This window comes from Lolium rigidum, chromosome 4 (assembly GCF_022539505.1).
Source record: "Lolium rigidum isolate FL_2022 chromosome 4, APGP_CSIRO_Lrig_0.1, whole genome shotgun sequence".
NCBI classification, from domain to species: domain Eukaryota; kingdom Viridiplantae; phylum Streptophyta; class Magnoliopsida; order Poales; family Poaceae; genus Lolium; species Lolium rigidum.
In genome coordinates this window covers 34,955,527-34,975,888 of record NC_061511.1, presented here as the reverse complement: position 1 = coordinate 34,975,888, position 20,362 = coordinate 34,955,527, and the positions used below count along the sequence as shown (strand labels likewise).

General features: G+C 43.6%; 2 protein-coding genes across 2 annotated transcripts; one reads left to right on the top strand and one right to left on the bottom strand.

Annotated features, from left to right (window-relative positions):
- The first annotated feature begins 6,868 nt into the window (after window positions 1-6,868).
- LOC124646875 (replication protein A 70 kDa DNA-binding subunit C-like) lies at window positions 6,869-11,595 on the top strand. The gene is made up of 3 exons (XM_047186918.1): window positions 6,869-7,143; window positions 9,549-9,621; window positions 9,727-11,595. Exons 1-3 carry the CDS (start codon window positions 6,869-6,871, stop codon window positions 11,593-11,595), a joined length of 2,217 nt encoding a protein of 738 aa, XP_047042874.1.
- A 1,509-nt stretch (window positions 11,596-13,104) lies between these two features.
- Window positions 13,105-18,553, bottom strand: LOC124646874. The gene is made up of 3 exons (XM_047186916.1): window positions 16,795-18,553; window positions 14,462-16,020; window positions 13,105-13,323 (listed from the first exon to the last, which is right to left on the bottom strand). Exons 1-3 carry the CDS (start codon window positions 18,551-18,553, stop codon window positions 13,105-13,107), a joined length of 3,537 nt encoding a protein of 1,178 aa, XP_047042872.1.
- Window positions 18,554-20,362: the final 1,809 nt, after the last annotated feature.

Genomic DNA, 20,362 nt, shown 5'->3' with positions numbered 1-20,362 from the left:
AACTCAATACTAGAAATTATCTAGACTTTAGAGAGACCAAATATGCAAACCAAATTTTAGCAAGCTCTATGTGTTTCTTCATTAATGGGTGCAAAGTATATGATGCAAGAGCTTAAACATGAGCACAACAATTGCCAAGTATCAAATTATTCAAGACATTTTAGAATTACTACATGTAGCATTTCCCGATTCCAACCATATAACAATTTAACGAAGAAGATTCAACCTTCGCCATGAATACTATGAGTAAAGCCTAAGGACATATTCGTCCATATGCAACAGCGGAGCGTGTCTCTCTCCCACACAATGAATGCTAGGATCCATTTTATTCAAACAAAAACAAACCGACGCTCCAAGCAAAGTACATAAGATGTGATGGAATAAAAATATAGTTTCGGGGAGGAACTCGATAATGTTGTCGATGAAGAAGGGGATGCCTTGGGCATCCCCAAGCTTAGACGCTTGAGTCTTCTTAAAATATGCAAGGGTGAACCACCGGGGCATCCCCAAGCTTAGAGCTTTCACTCTCCTTGATCATATTGCATCATTCTCCTCTCTTGATCCTTGAAAACTTCCTCCACACCAAACTCGAAACAACTCATTAGAGGGTTAGTGCACAATAAAAATTAACATGTTCAGAGGTGACATAATCATTCTTAACACTTCTGGACATTTTATAAAGCTACTGGATATTAATGGATCAAAGAAATTCATCCAACATAGCAAAAGAGGCAATGCGAAATAAAAGGCAGAATCTGTCAAAACAGAACAGTTCGTAAAGACGAATTTTAAAATGGCACCATACTTGCTCAAATGAAAATGCCCAAATTGAATGAAAGTTGCGTACATATCTGTGGATCACGCACGTAAATTGGCATATTTTTCTGAGCTACCTACGAGAGAGGCAGGTCGAAATTCGTGACAGCAAAGAAATGCAGTAACTGCGCAGTAATCCAAATCTAGTATGAACCTTACTATCAAAGACTTTACTTGGCACAACAAAACACAAAACTAAGATAAGGAGAGGTTGCTACAGTAGTAAACAACTTCCAAGACTCAAATATAAAATAAAGTACTGTAGTAAAAACATGGGTTGTCTCCCATAAGCGCTTTTCTTTAACGCCTTTCAGCTAGGCGCAGAAAGTGTATATCAAGTGTTATCAAGAGATGAAGCATCGACATTACCTTGGGCTTTACCCTTACCTTTCTTGTTCTTTTTCTTACTCTTTGGCTTAGGAAATATGTGTCTACCCCCGGGTGTAGAGGTGAATTTTAGGGTGCCTTCTCCCATGTCTATGACTGCTCCCAATAGTTTCAGCAGGGATCTTCCGAGTGTGATTTGTCCTGTTCCTGCACATTCAATAACAAGATAATCAATGGATATTGTTCTCCCAAGAATGGTTGTATGCACACCCGCAGCTATCCCTTTAGGAATTATAACAGAGTTATCAATAAGAGTTATTCCTTCTCCCCCTTCAACAAGTCCCCAAAGTTTCAAAGATTCATGAATACTCTTAGGCATTAGGCAAAATTCAGACATAATATCACAATTAGCATGAAGAGTTTGATCACCGATAGCAATTTTAATAGTAGGATCCCATAATGAAGGTTCAGAGTTCACTAAAACTTGATCAAGACGGTTACGAACATATCCATAATTTTCATTCAAGCGAGATGCACTTGTCTCAAGAGTGTTTAATCTATTATAAATGCTAATAAGGACTGAATCAAAGTTATTAGCTGAATCTTGTGATGCAACCAACTTCTTTATGGCATTAAAAGCTTGATCCCCATTGCAATGAAGGAAATCTCCTCCCACTAGAGCATCCAAGGCATATCTATAGCGAATCATAAGACCAAAATAAAAATTACTAAGGAGCAAACTTAGAGTCATTTGAGGTTCAGTTTTACGATAAGAAGTAAAAATTCTGGACCAAGCATCTTTAAAACTCTCCTCATCCCCTTGTTTAAAAGTGAAGACTAATTCCTCAGGTGAAGAAGTAACAAGTGCAGAACTAGACATAGTAACAAAAGTAAAATGCAAGTAACTAATTTTTTTGTGTTTTTGATATAGAGTGCAAGACAGTAAATAAAGTAAAGCTAGCAACTATTTTTTTTGTGTTTTGATATAATGCAGCAAACAAATAGTAAATAAAATAAAGCAAGACAAAAACAAAGTAAAGAGATTGGATTGTGGAGACTCCCCTTGCAGCGTGTCTTGATCTCCCCGGCAACGGCGCCAGAAAATATGCTTGATGGCGTGTAACTCACACGTTCGTTGGGAACCCCAAGAGGAAGGTATGATGCGCACAACAGCAAGTTTTCCCTCAGAAAGAAACCAAGGTTTATCGAACCAGGAGGAGCCAAGAAGCACGTTGAAGGTTGATGGCGGCGGGATGTAGTGCGGCGCAACACCAGGGATTCCGGCGCCAACGTGGATGCACAACACAACCAAAGTACTTTGCCCCAACGAAACAGCGAGGTTGTCAATCTCACCGGCTTGCTGTAACAAAGGATTAGATGTATAGTGTGGATGATGATTGTTTGCAGAAAACAGTAGAACAAGTATTGCGAGTAGATTGTATTCGATGTAAAAGAATGGACCGGGGTCCACAGTTCACTAGAGGTGTCTCTCCCATAAGATAAATAGCATGTTGGGTGAACAAATTACGGTCGGGCAATTGACAAATAGAGAGGGCATGACCATGCACATACATGATATGATGAGTATTGTGAGATTTAATTGGGCATTACGACAAAGTACATAGACCGCTATCCGAGCATGCATCTATGCTCGAAAAGTCCACCTTCGAGGTTATCATCCGAACCCCTTCCAGTATTAAGTTGCAAACAACAGACAATTGCATTAAGTATGGTGCGTAATGTAATCAATAACTACATCCTTAGACATAGCATTAATGTTTTATCCCTAGTGGCAACAGCACATCCACAACCTTAGAACTTTCTGTCACTGTCCCAGATTTAATGGAGGCATGAACCCACTATCGAGCATAAATACTCCCTCTTGGAGTTAAGAGCAAAAACTTGGCCAGAGCCTCTACTAATAACGGAGAGCATGCAAGATCATAAACAACACATAGGTAATAGATTGATAATCAACACAACATAGTATTCTCTATCCATCGGATCCCGACAAACACAACATATAGAATTACAGATAGATAATCTTGATCATGTTAGGCAGCTCACAAGATCCGACAATGAAGCACATAAGGAGAAGACAATAATCTAGCTACTGCTATGGACCCATAGTCCAGGGGTGAACTACTCACTCATCACTCCGGAGGCGACCATGGCGGTGAAGAGTCCTCCGGGAGATGAATCCCCTCTCCGGCAGGGTGCCGGAGGCGATCTCCTGAATCCCCCGAGATGGGATTGGCGGCGACGGCGTCTCTGGAAGGTTTTCCGTATCGTGGCTCTCGGTACTGGGGGTTTTCCGTATCATAAGATTCTTGTATGTTATGCAATCTACTATTCGGTGAAATTAAGAAATTTGAATTTTGACTTTTTTTGTAAAAAAAAGTTTGAAAAATGGTAAAACCGCATTAACTTTTGCATACGACGTCGGAAAAAAACGTATAATATATCAAAATCATCGTGGGGAAAAGTTACATCCGAATTCACCATGGTTTACCCGGTTAGCCAATTTTTAGATTCTCAAAATTCCAAATGAAAATATGAAAGCATGAATATTTTAGGTTTTTTCCAAAAATTTAGAATTTTATATATTTTTAATTTTTTTAAAATTAAAATTAATAATTATAAGATTTTAGGAATCCTAGAGTATTAATATTACTTTTAGCAAATTATAAGATTTTCAAATTTTCAGGTTTTAGGTTTGGCAAAAAAAAATATTAAAAATTTAAAAAATAATTAAAAATAATACAAATTAAAAAAGTTAATTTTATTTATTTATTCAACATTATTATTACATCATTACTTTTGTTTATTAAAAGAATTATTTGGAATTTAAATAATAAAGAAGTGTGACATCGACTAACATGTTAATAGGATTGATATGATACTACTATCAACAACATGCGCGCGAAGCACTTGAAAGTGGGACGGAAAGGAACTCGGAAGTTAAGCGTGCTAGTGTTGAAGTAGTGTGAGGATGGGTGAACGACCGGGAAGTTTGACCACGGGTAAGTAATTTGACTAGAGATGAAGTGTAGTTAGAGACTAACGGAAATATTAGAAATTCTGGAAAAAAAAGAGGGAGTGAAAAATAATTAGAAAAAAAATGGATAAAAAAATTAAATTAAATTAAATGAACTGGTACCAAAGGTCCTCAGCCCCGCGGGCTCCTCCGTGCCCACGTGGAGGCACCTTTAGTACCGGTTCGTAAGGAACCGGTACTAAAGGTGGGAGGCTTTAGCACCGGATCTTTAGTACCGGTTCCAAAATCGGTACTAAAGGCCCTTTAGAATCGGTACTAAAGGGGGGTTTCTCTACTAGTGAATGGTGCGGGGCGGACAGGAATGGAGGCGCAGGCTGGTGCGAAGGAAAAGAAAAATAGAGTAGAATGAGGAAGACGATGGGGGAGAAGATCGTGAAAGGAAAAGATAAGATGGTGCGTCCCGCTCGCTGATGCCCACGTGTAGGGACACGCGTCGCATGCGGAAGGGGGAGGACAAGAACACCACATCCCCGGTTTTTTTTAGAAACACAGTACAAACATAGACTTTCACATACACGCGTATACACTCATCCCTATGAGCAGACACACGCACACCCTTCCCCTATGAGCACCTCCGGAAGACTGAGCCGGCGGATTGGATCTTGAAATTGACGAAGTCACCACTAGCGCATCGCTGTCGACGGGAACGTCACCTCCCACTGAATGAGTATTCCACCTTTATGAGACACACAGATGTCAAACCTGAGATTTTTATATGTTTCTTTTCTTTTTCATTTTTATGTTCTATTCGTTTTTCCCTTTTTGAATTGTTCTTTTCTCATTTGGTTGAATTACAAATCTTGTTCGAAAAGACTAGTTCCATAAAATTATTTTTCTTGTTTTTTTGTTTGACGTGATGTTCCATTTTGTTCCAGGGTGCATAGTGATTTGTTCTTTTTTTCTGAAATATTTTGTTGTAATTATTTTAGAAAATTATTTCCGCGCATGGTTGTAGTTTTCTTGTTCCCTGTTTATGTTCTAATTTTGTTCCCGGGTGTATAGTGAGTTGTTCTTATGTTCTCAAAGATTTGTTCCTTTCATTTTGAAAATTAGTTCCATGAAGGCTGTTATTCTCGGGAGTATTTTTTGTGTTCTCTGTGTTGTTCCCTAATGTATAGTCATTTATTCCTTTTTATGAAAATAATTGAATGGTTCTACACCCATTATTCCAATGTTCGGTCGAGAAATGGAAAGGAACGAGGAAGTTCCTCAAAAGATAATATTCCCCCGATCTGGTATACATTCATTGCTCAAAATCAGTGGAATCTCTTCGTTCCTCTATGCTAAAATCACCCCCCAATGCTCACCCTTCTTTGTTATTCTCTTGCAACTCTGTTTGCTAAATGCACCACATGCTTGTCCGCGTCTTGTACTTCCAGAATCTATCATATTTCACTCTAACCCATTCTAGTTTTCAACTTGAGGATGGAATCAACCAGTTTCTCTAAAATGGAACAATGGCATTACATTTTACATGGTTCTCAAATCAAACACATCTTTAGATGACGTTAGTTCACGGAGAAATTGTTAAATCTTAGTTTCCTAACATTTAGATATGCCTGAGCTTGACACATGCTCAGGGACGTGGCTTAGAACGGTAATCACAGTTGCACAACCCAGGATGGTGGAAGCAATCATGCTAGTCGCATGGAGGGTGTGGTTTGCTCACAATGAAGCTACACACGCGAAACCCCTTCCTCCTGTCGAGGGATCGATTCGATTCTTAGTAAGTTATCTGAACTTATTTAGACAGACTCGTCAGTTGTCTACTGAAGACATCCTAAAAGGCAAGTAGGCGGCGGGTCCGGTGAACGTGCACCCAACAAAATCCCATGCTCAAAAAGTTAAACCCCTCACTTGGGAGAAATCGTCGCAGAAGCTAAATTGTGATGGTTCTTTCTGTGAGAAGGATGGCACTGCTGGTGCCAGCATGCTACTGCGAGATGAGGAAGGACATGTTATTGTCTCGGCTTGTCGTCAGCTGTTCAGATGCTCTGAAGCTCTTGAAGCGGAAGTACATGCTTGCAGAGAGGGACTTGCTCTTGCCCAGCAATGGAGTGACAAACCAATGGTGGTGGAGCTGCATTGCACCGCTCTAGTTGATGCTATCAACAATCCTATGCTAGACTGGTCGCCATTTTCGTTTCGTATAGCTGAGATTAAAGCTTTAGTTATTTCTGGTAGTACTGTTTCCTTTGTAAAAATGGATAGAACACAAAATAGGGCTAGTGATTGTCTTGCATCTTTTGCGAGACAACAAGGTAGAACTTTGATCTGGGATGATTCGGGGCCTGATTGTCTTTGTCAGGTCCTCGAATCCGACCTGCTCGTAATGTAATCCCTATTGAGTAATAAAATCCGCTTTTACCCGAAAAAAAAAAGATATGCCTAAATAAAAAAAATACTACTCGTAGTACGTGGCTGGCTGGCTGCTCCCTCGTTATTATTTTGTTATTATTAAAGAAAAAGGATGAAAAGACACGGCCCTGCTCCCCGCGGCACGACAAGCCGCAGCAGCTTCCCTCGTACGCCATCCCCGCACTACAACTGCAAACCCCCCACTCACCGTCGCACCCGTCAGTTACTCAGTTAACACTTCTCCCCCTTCCTTCCTCCCGAATCTTCCTCCACAACCCATCTACTACGATCTCCCGACAGGCGGCGGCAATGGGGGGAGGGACGGAGGCGGACCTGACCCACGGCGCCGTGGAGGCCATGTCGCGGCCGGCGGCAAGGCTGCGGCCGGTGCTGCAGGTGGTGTGCGGCCCCACCGCCCACGGCCACGGCGTGCCGCGGTACCGGGTCCTGCTCTCCGACGGCATGCACTCCCAGCAGGCCATCCTCCCGACCTCCGTCAACGGCCTCGTCTCCGCCGGCCGGCTCCGCGGCGGCTCCGTCGTACGCGTCCTCGACTACGTCTCCCAGTCCGCCTACTACGAAAGGTGACGTGCCACGGATCGCGATCCGCCCCGTCCCCAGTCCGCGTCGGCTCTAGATGGATTTGCGTTCTGATCTGGTTAATAATGTGTGCGAAATTATTGGGGGAAATGCTAGGGTTTGGCAAGTCCTTTTTTTTTCTCTGCGTGGGTGACTGCGCAAGCAATAGATCTGTGGTTGTACTTTTGTTGTTGGTCCATGCATGAAGGCGGCGCATTTTCGTGGCCTTACATGCCAGCAATATGTATTTTTGCGCCTGATTTTCTTCGTTAAATTGCTACCGGTATTACCAGAACTAGAAGACAGACTTGTGCATTTGTGCCATGGCAGTTAGATCTAGGCTTGCTATTTGCACTGTCCGTTATTTAGAGATCGAATCAATTTTCCGAAATGTTCTGCAATGTACATCTAGAGCACATACATCCCTTCATTGCCAACAGTTTTTTTTTCCTGCACGCAGGATCACATGACAGCACAAGTTTATATTGGCTAGATAGGATATTCGTTTTCCTGATCTCAGGCTTCTGCCACTAAGCTTTCCCTTTGTTTTGTTTGTGTGGTTTTGTGTCGGCATGGCACCACCCTTTGCGGTCGTTTAGATTTGGCAAGCATCCTCTAATACAAATGACACAATTCTCTGCTTTGAGAAAAAAATTGCATCTCCTTTAAAAACTGATCTGTCCAAACTTTTAGCACATTGACCACTTCTATAGAGATGAATCCTTAGATTCGTCGGTCATGGCTCATGTGACAACAAAATACTAGAATTTTCCTCATCCATATAATGGTAGTAGTAGTATATATTTTTTCTTATAATATTACTACGATATGACTAACCAAAGCAATAAAGTGCCTATTGGAGACAATGCTATTCAAGACAAGGCAACATCTATTTTTTTTATAAAAAAACTCATGTGAATTGCATCTTTATACACAATATGTTTCTTCTTAAAACAGTATACATATCCACTACTATAATTTTTTAATTTAACACAATATATGTATCCACTACTGTAATTGTTTAATTTAACGTTCTCCACTATCTCAGTTCGGATAATTTATTAGCAAACTAACTTCTAAAATATCGTCATTCACGCCAGTACTTGCTTTTTAATTGTTACTGAGTGGATTTATATGAATTTCCTACTGTAGTTATTGTTGCACATCTAATCTTGCATCTTGTTTTGATTTATTGAGATTAGTATGATATATATGCTACCTAAATATCCGTCCTTAGCTATGCGTCAACATATTGGACCGTTTCAGCATGTCAATTGATGCTTACAGACTTATGTTTATGTCAATTGATCTTAACAGACTACATACATGACTCCCTTTTAAACGGAAGAGTTGACTCAAGACCACCAGATCCCATCTCCACCGGCGTGAGCTCTGGGCCCCTCTCCGTCCGCTTGCCGCTCCAGCGGCAGGAGGGGGAGGGGACCTCGTTCCTCCTCTGTTTTGTAGTTAGGGCTTGTCTGTGGTGCGTCGTTGGGGTGGTGGGAGCGGCGCCCGGGCAAATAAATCTGCCTCGACTCCACTCCCACACTGGCGGCGACCTTCACGGCTGCGTCTCGGAGTTGGCAACGTGTGCTTGTCGATCTTTCAGGTCGGCAGCTTGGTCTTCTCGCCGTTCTGGCGAGATCTGTTTCTCGACGTGTCACTGGCGTTTGTCGTTGTCCACGACGGTGCTGGGGGCCGGGGCGAGGTGGTTCTTCTGGAGCGAAGATGTTGGTCCGGAGGTGGTGGATATGCCGTTCTTCTCCGACTTCATCGATGGGAGGCGGCGTATCGGTCCAAGACATCATGGGGACGTCCCCCGGTCGATGTGCCACAGTGACATGTGCCTCGCTGCTTGCAGCAGGCCTGTTCATCGACTCACAAAGCCTCGTTGGCGGTGGTGCTTTTTTGGATCTTGCAACGGTGGAGGCTCGGCGTCTCTTCTTGCGTTCGTCTCGGTGGCGTTGGAATTGGACGGCGGCCGCTGGCTACGGTGGTTGCAGGAAACCCTAGGGATCGTTTTGTATTTCTCGATCTTTTAGGATTTTATCTGCAAATTCAGGATAATCATTTTATCCCGGTTTGTCTTTTAGTTTCCACATGTGTTGCTTCATGTAACTTGGTTTTCGATTAATGAAATATGTGGTTGCTCTAAAAAAAAAAGTAGGATTTCTACTTGCCCAAACTAACTTTTATAATCAAACACATACCTTTCCCCAATACGGTAACTTTGTCTTTAGTATCTTGTAACTCTACTGGTTTCTGGCTAGTATGTGTGTTACATACCGATTGCCTTTAGTGTGTTACATTTAGCCCATGAAACTTCTCTTCTGGTAGAGCTACTTATATATGCATTTTCCATTGATAGATGTATAAATGTTGTCTGATGTGTATTATATTTTCGATTCAGGGTCATCACTGTTATCCAACTTGAAATACTGCAAACTGAGTGCACATTGATTGGCAGTCCCAAAGTTTATCAGGTCAATGCTGCTCAACCAAATATCAGATCTTATTCTGGTAGCCTAAGCATCCATGGGTCAAGGGCTGAGCAAGGTGTTAACGCCATAGCATTTTCTCCCTTTCAGGGTCTGTTCCGCTCTTCTGTTGCTGCAAGGGAAGAACATGCCGTGAACCCATTTTATTGTCCACTGCTGACACAAAATACAACAAATGCCAAGATGCAGCAGCTTTCACTGAACTCTCATCAAGGGAAAAAGCCTGTGGTTCCTCCCTTTGGTTTTAGCCTTGGCCATCCTGACAATACTTGTGGGCTCCCTGAACAGTCTTTGTATCAGCAACAACCTCTGGTGTATATGAATAGAGGTCCTGTTGTCAATAATGACGCGCCATCTTATGTCACCCCGATTGCTGTGTTGAACCCATACCAAGGAAGATGGACTATCAAGGGCAGGGTGACTGCAAAGACTGATATCCGGCACTTTGGTGCAGGGAAAGTCTTCTCCTTTGATCTCCTTGATGCACAGGGTGGAGAAATTCGTGCAATATGTTTCAATTCAGCAGTTGATCAGTTTTGTGAGCAAATTGTGGTTGGAAATGTGTACTTGCTAACTGGAGGATCGCTTAAACCTGCACAGAAGTTCAACCATTTAAGCCATGATTACGAAGTGGTACTGGATACTTCAGCGTCTGTAGCAATTTGCTCCAGTGATGATAGCAGCATCCCTTGGCAGCAATACAATTTCCAACTGATCAAAGAAATACAAAATCTGCATAATGGAGATATGATAGATTTGCTTGGAGTTGTTACATCAGTTAACCATTCTGTCACAGTAACGCGGAAGGATGGTATGGAAACCCAGAAAAGATCCCTTCAACTGAAGGACATGTCTGGTTGCAGTGTGGAAATAACTCTTTGGGGGAATGTCTGTAATGCTGAAGGTCAGCTGTTGTACTCGATGTGCCTTTCTGGATTTGATCCTGTACTTGCTCTGAAAGGTGGCCGTGTCCATGAATTCAGTGGCAAAACTGTGGACACAATCAGCTCAAGCTTGTTAAAAGTAAATCCGGACTTGCCTGAGGCAGAAAGGCTGGTGCAGTGGTACATAACTGAAGGGGAATTTGGTGTCTGTACTTCTTTATCTCAGGAAATCTTAGTCATGAACAAAACAATTGCACATATCGAGGAAGAAGCTCTAGGGCGATCAGATAAGCCAGATTGGATAACTGTTGAAGGTACAATTTCACACATCAGCACCGAGAGGTTTTCTTACCCATCTTGCACCAGGGAGCTTGATGGTAAGCGCTGCTACAGAAAGGTTACTCATAATGGTGATGGGACGTGGCATTGTCCTAAATGCGAGCAGAGCTCTCAAAACTGTGAGCAGAGGTACTTGTTGCAGTGCAAGATTGAGGATCGCACTGGGACAACCGTTGCTACTGCATTCCAAAAGGCTGGCGAGGAAATACTTGGCCTCACAGCACAAGAGCTTTTCACGATAAAGAATGTGTCTCAAGATGCCGCACAATTCGCAGAAATAATAAAGAGGGCCTGTTCTCAGCTATACCTATTAAAGCTGAAAATCAAGGAAGAAGTCTATGGTGACGAGATGCGTGTGAAAGTCAGCATCGCTAAAGCTGAAAGATTGGATGTCACCCTGAAACAGAGTTCTGTTCCCAGAGCATCTCATATCCTTTCAGATGATGGCTTAGGCCTGAGGGCGGCGGTGAATGTGCGGAACTGCCCCGCAGTTATGGATATGCAGAAACCAGCAGCTGGAGGGGGCTTCGCTGCTAGTTCAAGCTGTTATAGGCCTCCTAACGCTGGCTCAGACCCATGCTTCAAACAATCAAACCTGGTCAGCCTGAGCACATCCCCAGAGAGTTTCCACGGAAGGCTACATGTGATGCCTCTTCAGCAGGCACCACCACCTTCAGATGTGATCAGTCTGGGCAATTATTCACTAAAAAATGGTCGGCCTGGGCACTTCGCTTGACTGTCTAGCTCAGGCTAGTGCCCACCAGCGAGAGGCTTGTGGGAACGGTGACGCGTCACGAGGATAAGACACTCGTATGTTGGTAATCTTTGAACTATATTATGCCGATCATGTAGCATCTTTGTTCGGTTTAAGTCGTGCTTTGTAGTCTCTTAAATCTACCTCCTGTGTGAGACTCCTATTGTTCGCTAAGTACCTTCGTCTGGACCTTGTATTGAGCTTTAATCAGCCCGTGCATTAAGTACGTATCTGCAATTCTGATATTTGTGGTTTGAATTGCTTGTTATTTTTCCTCCGCATACCTTAGCCCAATGTCTTTAGGTAGGCCAATTCGCTTTGTGTTGTCTGTCTGCTATGCGTTTGTAGTGCTTGTTCTGTGCACTTATCTTTTTTTTTTTTTTTTTTTTTTTTTTTGCGGGTCACTTGTCTTCTTTTCTGTATTCATTGTACCTTGTATTATGATTGTGTATCGGTAGGCCTGGATGTCTTGTCGATAGCCTATGATCCACGTTCGAACTATATAGAAGTTACGTGTAAAATTGTAGATACTAGAAACTGATTGTTCTTTTTGAAAGGAAGACAAAAGCTAAGCCTTATTTATTAATTAAGAAGAAAGTGCACAATTTTTTAGAGGAAAACTGGGCAATTTAAAGATTAATGTCTTTGTGAGCGAAGCATCACACGAACTAGCATGAACCAAATCCTGCCAATTTTCAGTTTCTATGCCTCAAGTTCTTACAAAACAATGTGGTCAACAATTTTGGATCCCAGGTTTAGAAATGTTGTCTACATGGCAAAATCTTCAGAAATTCAAATACGCAAACCCATTGCACTCAACTCTAATGTTGGTCCAGACACAAGTTTTTTTTTAGAAAATAGGGCATATTATGGATGTAGTACGCACTATAGCATACAACATGTAATCTTTTTTAAAAAAATATTATAACTTGTACCCTACATATTCTGGAAATGAATGGCCAAATTGCCCCGAGAGACTATGCTCTAGTGAATAGTGATCCAGCATAACAAACCATTCAAATACGCAAACCCATTGCATTCAACTCTAATGTTGGTCCAGACACAAGTTCTTTTTAGAAAATAGGGCGTACGCACTACAGCATACAACATGCAATCTTCAATTTTTTTTTATTATAACTTGTACCCTACATATTCTGGAAATGAATGGCCAAATTGCCCCGAGAGACCATGCTCTAATGAATAGTGATCCAGCATAACAAACCAGTCACCGCGATAGCACAGGATATAGCAACGTCAATTTTTCTCTCCAGTTCCGGCAGATGACAAATAGTAGCATGCCATAAAGTTAGGGTACACATAAATATAGCTAAAAGATCACAACAGGAAGAGAATCTTCTGCAATTATTCATACACAGATACATGAAAGCTGCAACTATGTGCATATACAGAATTACAGATACAGTTAATCCACGTAACATCTACGGATGTATACACAATCACAAAGCACCTGGGAACTCTCTAGTGAGATATTCAGTCAATTCCGATGATCGATTTCAAGAATCGGAGTTTTGCATTGAGCTCCATCAGGTGGTCCAAGGTATCACTTGAGCCGACAGAGGGTTCCACACCCACGAATATGTAGAGGCCCGCCAGCTCCCCTTCCAGTGTTGGAGAAGGCACAGCTCCGTACCCAGTTATTGTTCTTAGAGCGTCAAGTTGTTCCCTCAACTCTTCTTCGGTGTAGCCAGCCTGGTCGAAACAAGGAGAAGCATGATTAGAGAGGAAAAAAAATAGTGCACAAATATGAATCATGCTAGACATGGATGTCATTCAGTTTAGCAAACTGTCCTACAGACATCCAGTTGATATCCCTAACCCGGTGACAGGCCGCCATGGGTATCAGTTAGCATTTTCGGGCATATCACTGGTACACCTTATAATACTCTCTCTCTTGTGTTGCAAAATTTATTAGATTATTATTGTGTCCATGCTCACATAAAACATCGCTCTAGTTTTTCAGGTCCTTATCTGAAGGTGCAAAGCCACAGTTAATTTTAGTCTTCTGAAAAATATTGTTTATAGTTTGCATCCAGCAGTAAATACAGAAATGTCATTCTCCCGTGCACGGGATGGTCCTTATCTGAAGGTGCAAAGCCAAGTTAATTTTAGTCTTCTGAAAAATATTGTTTATACTTTCGCAAAAAAAAAAATATTGTTTATAGTTTGCATCCAGCAGTAAATACAGAAATGTCATTCTCCCGTGCACGGGACATCCCGTGCACGTGGTTGCCATCCAATTTTCTTTCTTTCCTGCTTTAAGATCCTTGATATAAATAATATTAAGTTTTATTATGTTTCGAAAGTCTGAAACTTAATGATTTCTGACGAAACCTAATGTTTTCGTGCACGGGACAATCGCCGCTCTCGCAGTGAATAGCAGACTATGTCTCGGCATACATAGAAGAACATTATAGCATAAATATTTGGTTCAAAGACATGTATGAAGTACTGACATATTACATATATTAGATTGTTCCGGTGGTCTGTTACTATTCTAAGAAAGGATGTTATTAACATGCCATGTATGCGTAAAGTAGCATATCATTATTTCAATATAAGTAAAACATGTCTGATCACTTTTGTCCTGTTGTAAAAATAATAATCAGGCAGGCAAGTTTATGATGATTGTTCGTAGATCCTACAGACTTGTAGTGGCTCGTTACACAGTTGTTTACTTAACAAAACAAAGGAATGTTTACCAGTGTCCCAGACATGCTATATAGGTAGTCCATATAACAGAAATTCTTTTAGCCACTGTTTGACAAAATCCTACAGATATTCTAGTTACTAATTAGCGGTAACAAACACATATGTGTTATCGGCTCACCTCACCCCCAGCAGCAACTCTGCTCCCGAATGCTTCATTCTTCACTGCGTAGCCCGCACCAGTTGACTGATTGGGCTGGTCACTCATCTCTTCCTCCACGGTGGATAAATATGGTGTGCTCCCACTGGACATTACATCTTCACCATCATGCACCGAGGCCACCGGGATAAAACTAACACCTTTATTGACATCATCAAAATCCCTGACAATGTCTTCTACCACAGTAATTCCTATAATCTCGCCAACATGTTCAGTTTCCGCAACTGCCTGTGACTCACAAGCTGCAAGGCTACTCAGTGGCAGCACCTCACTCCCATGCGCCGCAGCAGCAGCAGCATCGACTTGCACATTAACAATTTCTCCAGTAACAGAATCTGCCGGTGTATCACTAGTCGCAAGGTCACTCGGGTGCAGCATCTCACTTCCAGTCGCCGCAGCAGCAGCAATGTCGACTTGCACACGAACAATTTCCCCAGCAACAGGATCTGCTGGTGAGTCATGAGCCGCAAAGTTACCCGGTGACAGCACCTCACTTTCAGGTGCTGCAATACCAATAATCTCCACTTGCACATCAACCACTTCGCCCTTAACAAGATCGGTATTACTATTAGCTTCTTCCATCAACTCCTGAACTGCAACTTCAAATCCTTCCTTGCTCTGAGCCACATCATCTTCACCACCCAGCATTGGAACTGATGATTCAGAGACAAAAGAGCCTCGCGGTGGCATGTCCTCGATAGAGTTCTTTTCCTCTATTGCCATGCTCTTCTCATTTTGTACCTCACCAACATGTGCAGTTTCTGCAATCGCCTGTGACTCAAGAGCCGCAAGGCTACTCAGTGGCAGTACCTCACTTAGAGGCACCGCAGCATCAACAATGTCGACTTGCACATCAACAATTTCTCTGGTTTCAGGATCAGCCGACGACTCACTAGTCGTAAGGTTACTCGGATGCAGCACCTCACTCTCAGTCTCAGGTTCAACAGCAGCAGCAATGCCGGCATACACATCAACAATTTCCCCTGTAACAAGATCCATCCTACATGAAGGAAGCGCCTCACTTTCAGGTGCTGCAATCGCAATAATCTCCACTTGCACATTATCCACTTCACCCATATCAAGATCTGTATTACTATCGGCTTCTTCCACTACCCCTTGCACTGTGACTTCAAATCCTTCTTTGCTCTGAACCACATCATCTTCACCATGGAGCACCGAAACTGATGATTCAGAGACTGTGAAGTCTCGCGGTGGCATGTCCTCGGTAGGCTTCTTTTCCTCCATTGTGATGTCCTTCTCTTTTTCATCCTTGGTATTCAACGGAAGTGAATATGGAGCTAAATTCTGTGCAGAAAATTCACCTTCTCCCTTTTGCCGGACCACATTGCCTTTGTCACCTGACGCCGGAACATGTGATTCAGGGAAATACAAGCCTTGCGACACAGTCTCCTCGGTTGATTTATTTTCCTCTGTAGTTCTGCCATCGTCTTCTTCTTTATCATTCCAATTCTTCGATTGAAATGATTGTTGGCCTGAACTCTGTACTGAAAGTTCACCTTCTCCCTTCTTCTGGACCACATTGTCGCCACCACCCGGTGCTGGCACACCCGATGCAGGAAAATAGAAACCCTTGGACACCATCTTCTTCGTAGCAACATTCGGTGGTGACTCACGAGCCACAAGGTTACTCGGTGGCAGCACCTCACTTTCAGGTGCTGCAACAGAAATAATCTCCACCTGCACATCAACACTTTCCCTGGTAACAGGATAAGCCGGTGACTCACTAGTCGGGTGCAGTACCTCACTCTCAGGTTCTTCCGCAGCAGCAATGCCAACATCCACATCATCAACTTCCCTTGTAACATGATCCACCGGTGACTCACGAGTCGCAAGGTTACTTGGTGGCAGCACCTCACTTGCAGGTGCTGTACTATTAGCTTCTTCCAACAACTCCTGAACTGCAACGTCAAATCCTTCCTTGCTCTGAACAGCATCACCATGGAGCACTGGAACTGATGATTCATAAACAACAAAGTCTCGAAGTGGCATGACCTCGGTAGACTTGTCTTCCTCCATTGTTATGCCCTCCTCATTTTTATGCCCGGTGCTCGATAAAAGTGAATGTTGGCCTAAACTCTGTGCAGACGATTCAACTTCTCCCTTCTCCTGGACCGTATTGTCTTTGTCACTTGAAGCTGGCACACATAATTCAGGAAAATAGAAGCCTTGCGACAGCGTCTCCTCGTTAGACTTGTTTTCCTCCCTAGTATTGCCATACTCTTCTTCTTTTCCATTCTTTGATTGTTGGCCTGAATTCTGTACAAAAAATACACCTCCCTTTTCCTGGACCACATTGTCGTCATCGCCACCCGGTGTCGGCACAGGTTGTTCAGGAAAATAGAAGCCTTGCGACAGCGTCTCCTCGTTAGACTTGTTTTCCTCCCTAGTTTTGCCACCATCTTCTTTTTCATTCCAATTCTTTGATTGAAATGATTTTTGGCCTGAATTCTGTACAAAAAATACACCTCCCTTTTCCTGGACCACATTGTTGTCATCGCCACGTGGTGACGGCACAGGCGGTTCAGGAAAATTGAAGCCTTGTGACAGCGTCTCCTTGATAGACTTGTTTTCCTCTGTACTTTTGCCATCCTCCTCTTCTTCTTTATTCCTATTCTCCGATTGATATGATTGTTGGCCCGAATTATGTACAGAAAATCCACCTTCTCTTTTTTCCTGGACCAGATTATCCTCGTCTAAAAACAGTGGCTTCGCTGATGCAGAAACACCAATGCTGTGCGGTAGCACCTCCTTTCCAGTAGACTCACTTCCCCTCATTGGTGTGTGCTCCTCTGCCTCTTCACCGCGGTCTGATGTGTATGACTTGAGGCCAGATTCTTGAACAGAAGAAAATTCACCTCCTACCTCGTCAGAAAACGCTGGCACCGGTGCTTCAGAAGCATCATGATCCCGTGGCAACAACAGTGAAGTGTCGGTCTCCTTCTCTTCATCATGGAACAGTGGAGCTGGTGATTCAGAGGCAACAAAGCCTCTCAGTGGCATGTCCTCGGCAGACTTCTTCTCCTCCACTGCCATGCTCTGCTCATTTTCATTCCCGGGGTTCAATAAAAGTGAATACTGGCCTGAATTCTGTGCTGAAAATTCACCTTCTCCCTTTTCCTGATCCTCATTGTCTTTGTCACCTGACGATTCAGGAAAACCGAAACCTTGCGACAGCTTCTCCTTGGTAGCCTTGTTTTCCTCTGTACTCCTGCCATCCTCTTCTTTGTAGTATTTAGAATACACGTCACCCTCTTTCTCACTCCAATTCTCTGATCGAAATGGTTGTTGCACTGGATCCGGTACAGAAAATTCACCTTGTCCCATTTCCTGAACCTGAGGCTGACTATAATCGTCTGAGAACAGCGGGTTTGCCGATGCAGAAACACCGAAGCCCATCGGTAGCACCTCCTTTCTCTCCATTGGTGTGTGCTCCTCGGTTCCCTGTCCACGGCTTGCTGTGCATGAATCCCGGCCAGATTCTTGGGCAGAAGTTTTGCCCTCCTCCTCGTCCACCCCGTCGTCGGCAAACGCCGGCGCCAGCGCTTCAGAAACACCATGATCCCGTGGCAGCAGCAGAAGCAGGGCAGTGTCGAACTCGTCTTCCTCGCGCTGGCGCTGCTCTGCTTCAGTACCCAAATGACCGAAAGCCGGAGGCCCCCGGCCAAACTCTTGCTCCACGCCGTCGTCGAATTCTTGGCGGTGGTAGTGGTACGGCCGCGACGGCGGTCGGCAGGCACGCAGGAGCGCGCGCGTGAGGTAGTCGGTGGCGGCGAGGCTGGCGAGGTAGGCGGCGAAGGGGACGGAGAGCGCGACGCCGGCGGCGGAGAGGACGATGAGCGGCGGGACCACCACGGGCGCGGCCGTGGCCGCGGCGCCGGCGAGGGCCGCCTTCCGGGCGAAGTCACACCCGCAGCGGAGCAGGCGGCAGGCCCAGCTGCCGTTACCGCCGCCGCCTGGAGCCTGGGGGTTGTGGGTGAGGCGGTCGTGGTTGTGGACGCCGGCGGGTTCGAGTTCGACCTCGTCGGGATCCATGGTCGCGCGCGGACGAGGCTGAGCTCGGTCGGGATGGTGCTGCGGGCGACCGGGCGTTCGGCGGTGAACGGACGGAGGCTTTGGGCTGTGACGTACTACTCCAGTCTCCAGGTGCGCGTGGAAAGACGACCGGGACGCGTGTGCACCAACGTGCAGACACGTGTTTCATGCATGCAGCCGGCGCAATCTGTTTCGTTGGCTGGGCCGGGAAGCTAAATGTTGCTGGGCCTCTACCAGAGAGAGTGGAAGGGTGTCCAGTCTCCAGTGAAGCACCAGCGAAAGGGAAGTTGTGCGTCGAGCAATAGTCCCACACCGCTAGCCGAAGAGCTGGAGCACCAGCTTAAAAGGAGCCGTGTCGGCGGTGACTGCGGACAGCCGGGCGCTGTCGCGGGCGCCTGTGACTCCTGCTTCTGGGAGGGCGGAGCAGTTTGTGATCTGGATTTTGGGCTTTGAGCCCCTGCATGATGACCCAATAACCTCGCGGCCGTCGCCTTCCTCCGCATGGAGAAGGTGGTGTTGCTCTGTGTGCTTGTGGTCAAAAGCCCAAGCAAAATATATACTCTACTACGGAGGTGGCGTTTTGGCTCATAGGAGCAAATGCTCCTATTATACAAAATAATTAAAAAACAATTTTAAAAATGTCAAAAAATTCTGACATAAATTTTTTGTTGTACATCGTGACATTCTATGTTAGTGCACAAGTTTTCACGGAGAAACAACATTTTATGTGGCGTGTACAAAAAAGATAAAAAAATGTCCTGTACGTAGTCGTGTTATAGCATCAAAATTTGTCTTTTTTACTGGAGCCACAATTTTTTATAGTTTTTTTTGAAAACTTGTGTACGAACATAAAATATGTAGATGTACATGAAATTTTTTAGTTTAGAATTTTTTGACACTTCGAAATGTAGATTCACACAATGGGAGCAAATGCTCCTATGAGCCAAAATGAATATCCCCTCTACTATCTACTATTTATCAGCTGAAAATCCCGCGAGGTTGTTGGGTCTACACCAAAGTGGTGTTTGGTGGTGTAGGGGTTCGCTCATCAACCAGGTTACAAACTCTTTTTCTCTATCACAAAACCTGGTTTTTTATTTATTTAATACGTGACACAGATAAACCTGGTTTTTTATTTATTTAATACGTGACACAGATAAACCTGGTTTTTTATTTATTTAATACGTGACACAGATAAACCTGGTTTTTTATTTATTTAATACGTGACACAGATAAACCTGGTTTTTTATTTATTTAATACGTGACACAGATAAACCTGGTTTTTTATTTATTTAATACGTGACACAGATAAACCTGGTTTTTTATTTATTTAATACGTGACACAGATTTTGTTTTCTCTATCACATTTATAGCACAAAGCTTGGTTTTTTTCATATAATACGTACTCACTCTCATCCTGTTTAATTGGCAAATAGTTTGTGCGTATCTAGCTGTCAGGTACCCAGATTGCCGGCACAAAAAAGTGCCGGTAATTGTACCAAAAGTGCCGGCAAAGTTTTTTTAAGGCACAAAAAAAAGTGCTGCATTTATTCCAATTGAGGTAGGTCTTTGCCGGCACTTTTATTTAGTGGCACATTTCAAACTGCCGGCACTTCTATTTTGTGGTACTTTTAAAACTGCCGGTAGTATTATCTTTGCCGGCACTCTTTAAATTGCCTGTAAAACCATTGCAGGCACTTTTTTAATTGCCTGTAAAACCATTGCCAGCACTTTTTTAATTGCCTGTAAAACCATTGCCTGCAGTTTTTAAATTGCCTGTAAAACCATTGCCAGCACTTTTTTAATTGC

What these genes read in the sequence shown, in the direction of transcription:
- LOC124646874 (XM_047186916.1), bottom strand. Translation starts at nt 18,553, where the DNA reads ATGGATCCCGACGAGGTCGAACTCGAACCCGCCGGCGTCCACAACCAC. An exon ending in TGTGGTCCAGGAAAAGGGAG is followed by an intron (nt 16,021 to 16,794) that starts GTGTATTTTTTG and finishes AGAAGAAGGGAG; the next exon opens with AAGGTGAACTTTCAGTACAG. An exon ending in GAGTTGCTGCTGGGGGTGAG is followed by an intron (nt 13,324 to 14,461) that starts GTGAGCCGATAA and finishes TGTTTCGACCAG; the next exon opens with GCTGGCTACACCGAAGAAGA.
- LOC124646875 (XM_047186918.1), top strand. Translation starts at nt 6,869, where the DNA reads ATGGGGGGAGGGACGGAGGCGGACCTGACCCACGGCGCCGTGGAGGCC. An exon ending in CAGTCCGCCTACTACGAAAG is followed by an intron (nt 7,144 to 9,548) that starts GTGACGTGCCAC and finishes TTTTCGATTCAG; the next exon opens with GGTCATCACTGTTATCCAAC. An exon ending in GCAGTCCCAAAGTTTATCAG is followed by an intron (nt 9,622 to 9,726) that starts GTCAATGCTGCT and finishes TCTCCCTTTCAG; the next exon opens with GGTCTGTTCCGCTCTTCTGT.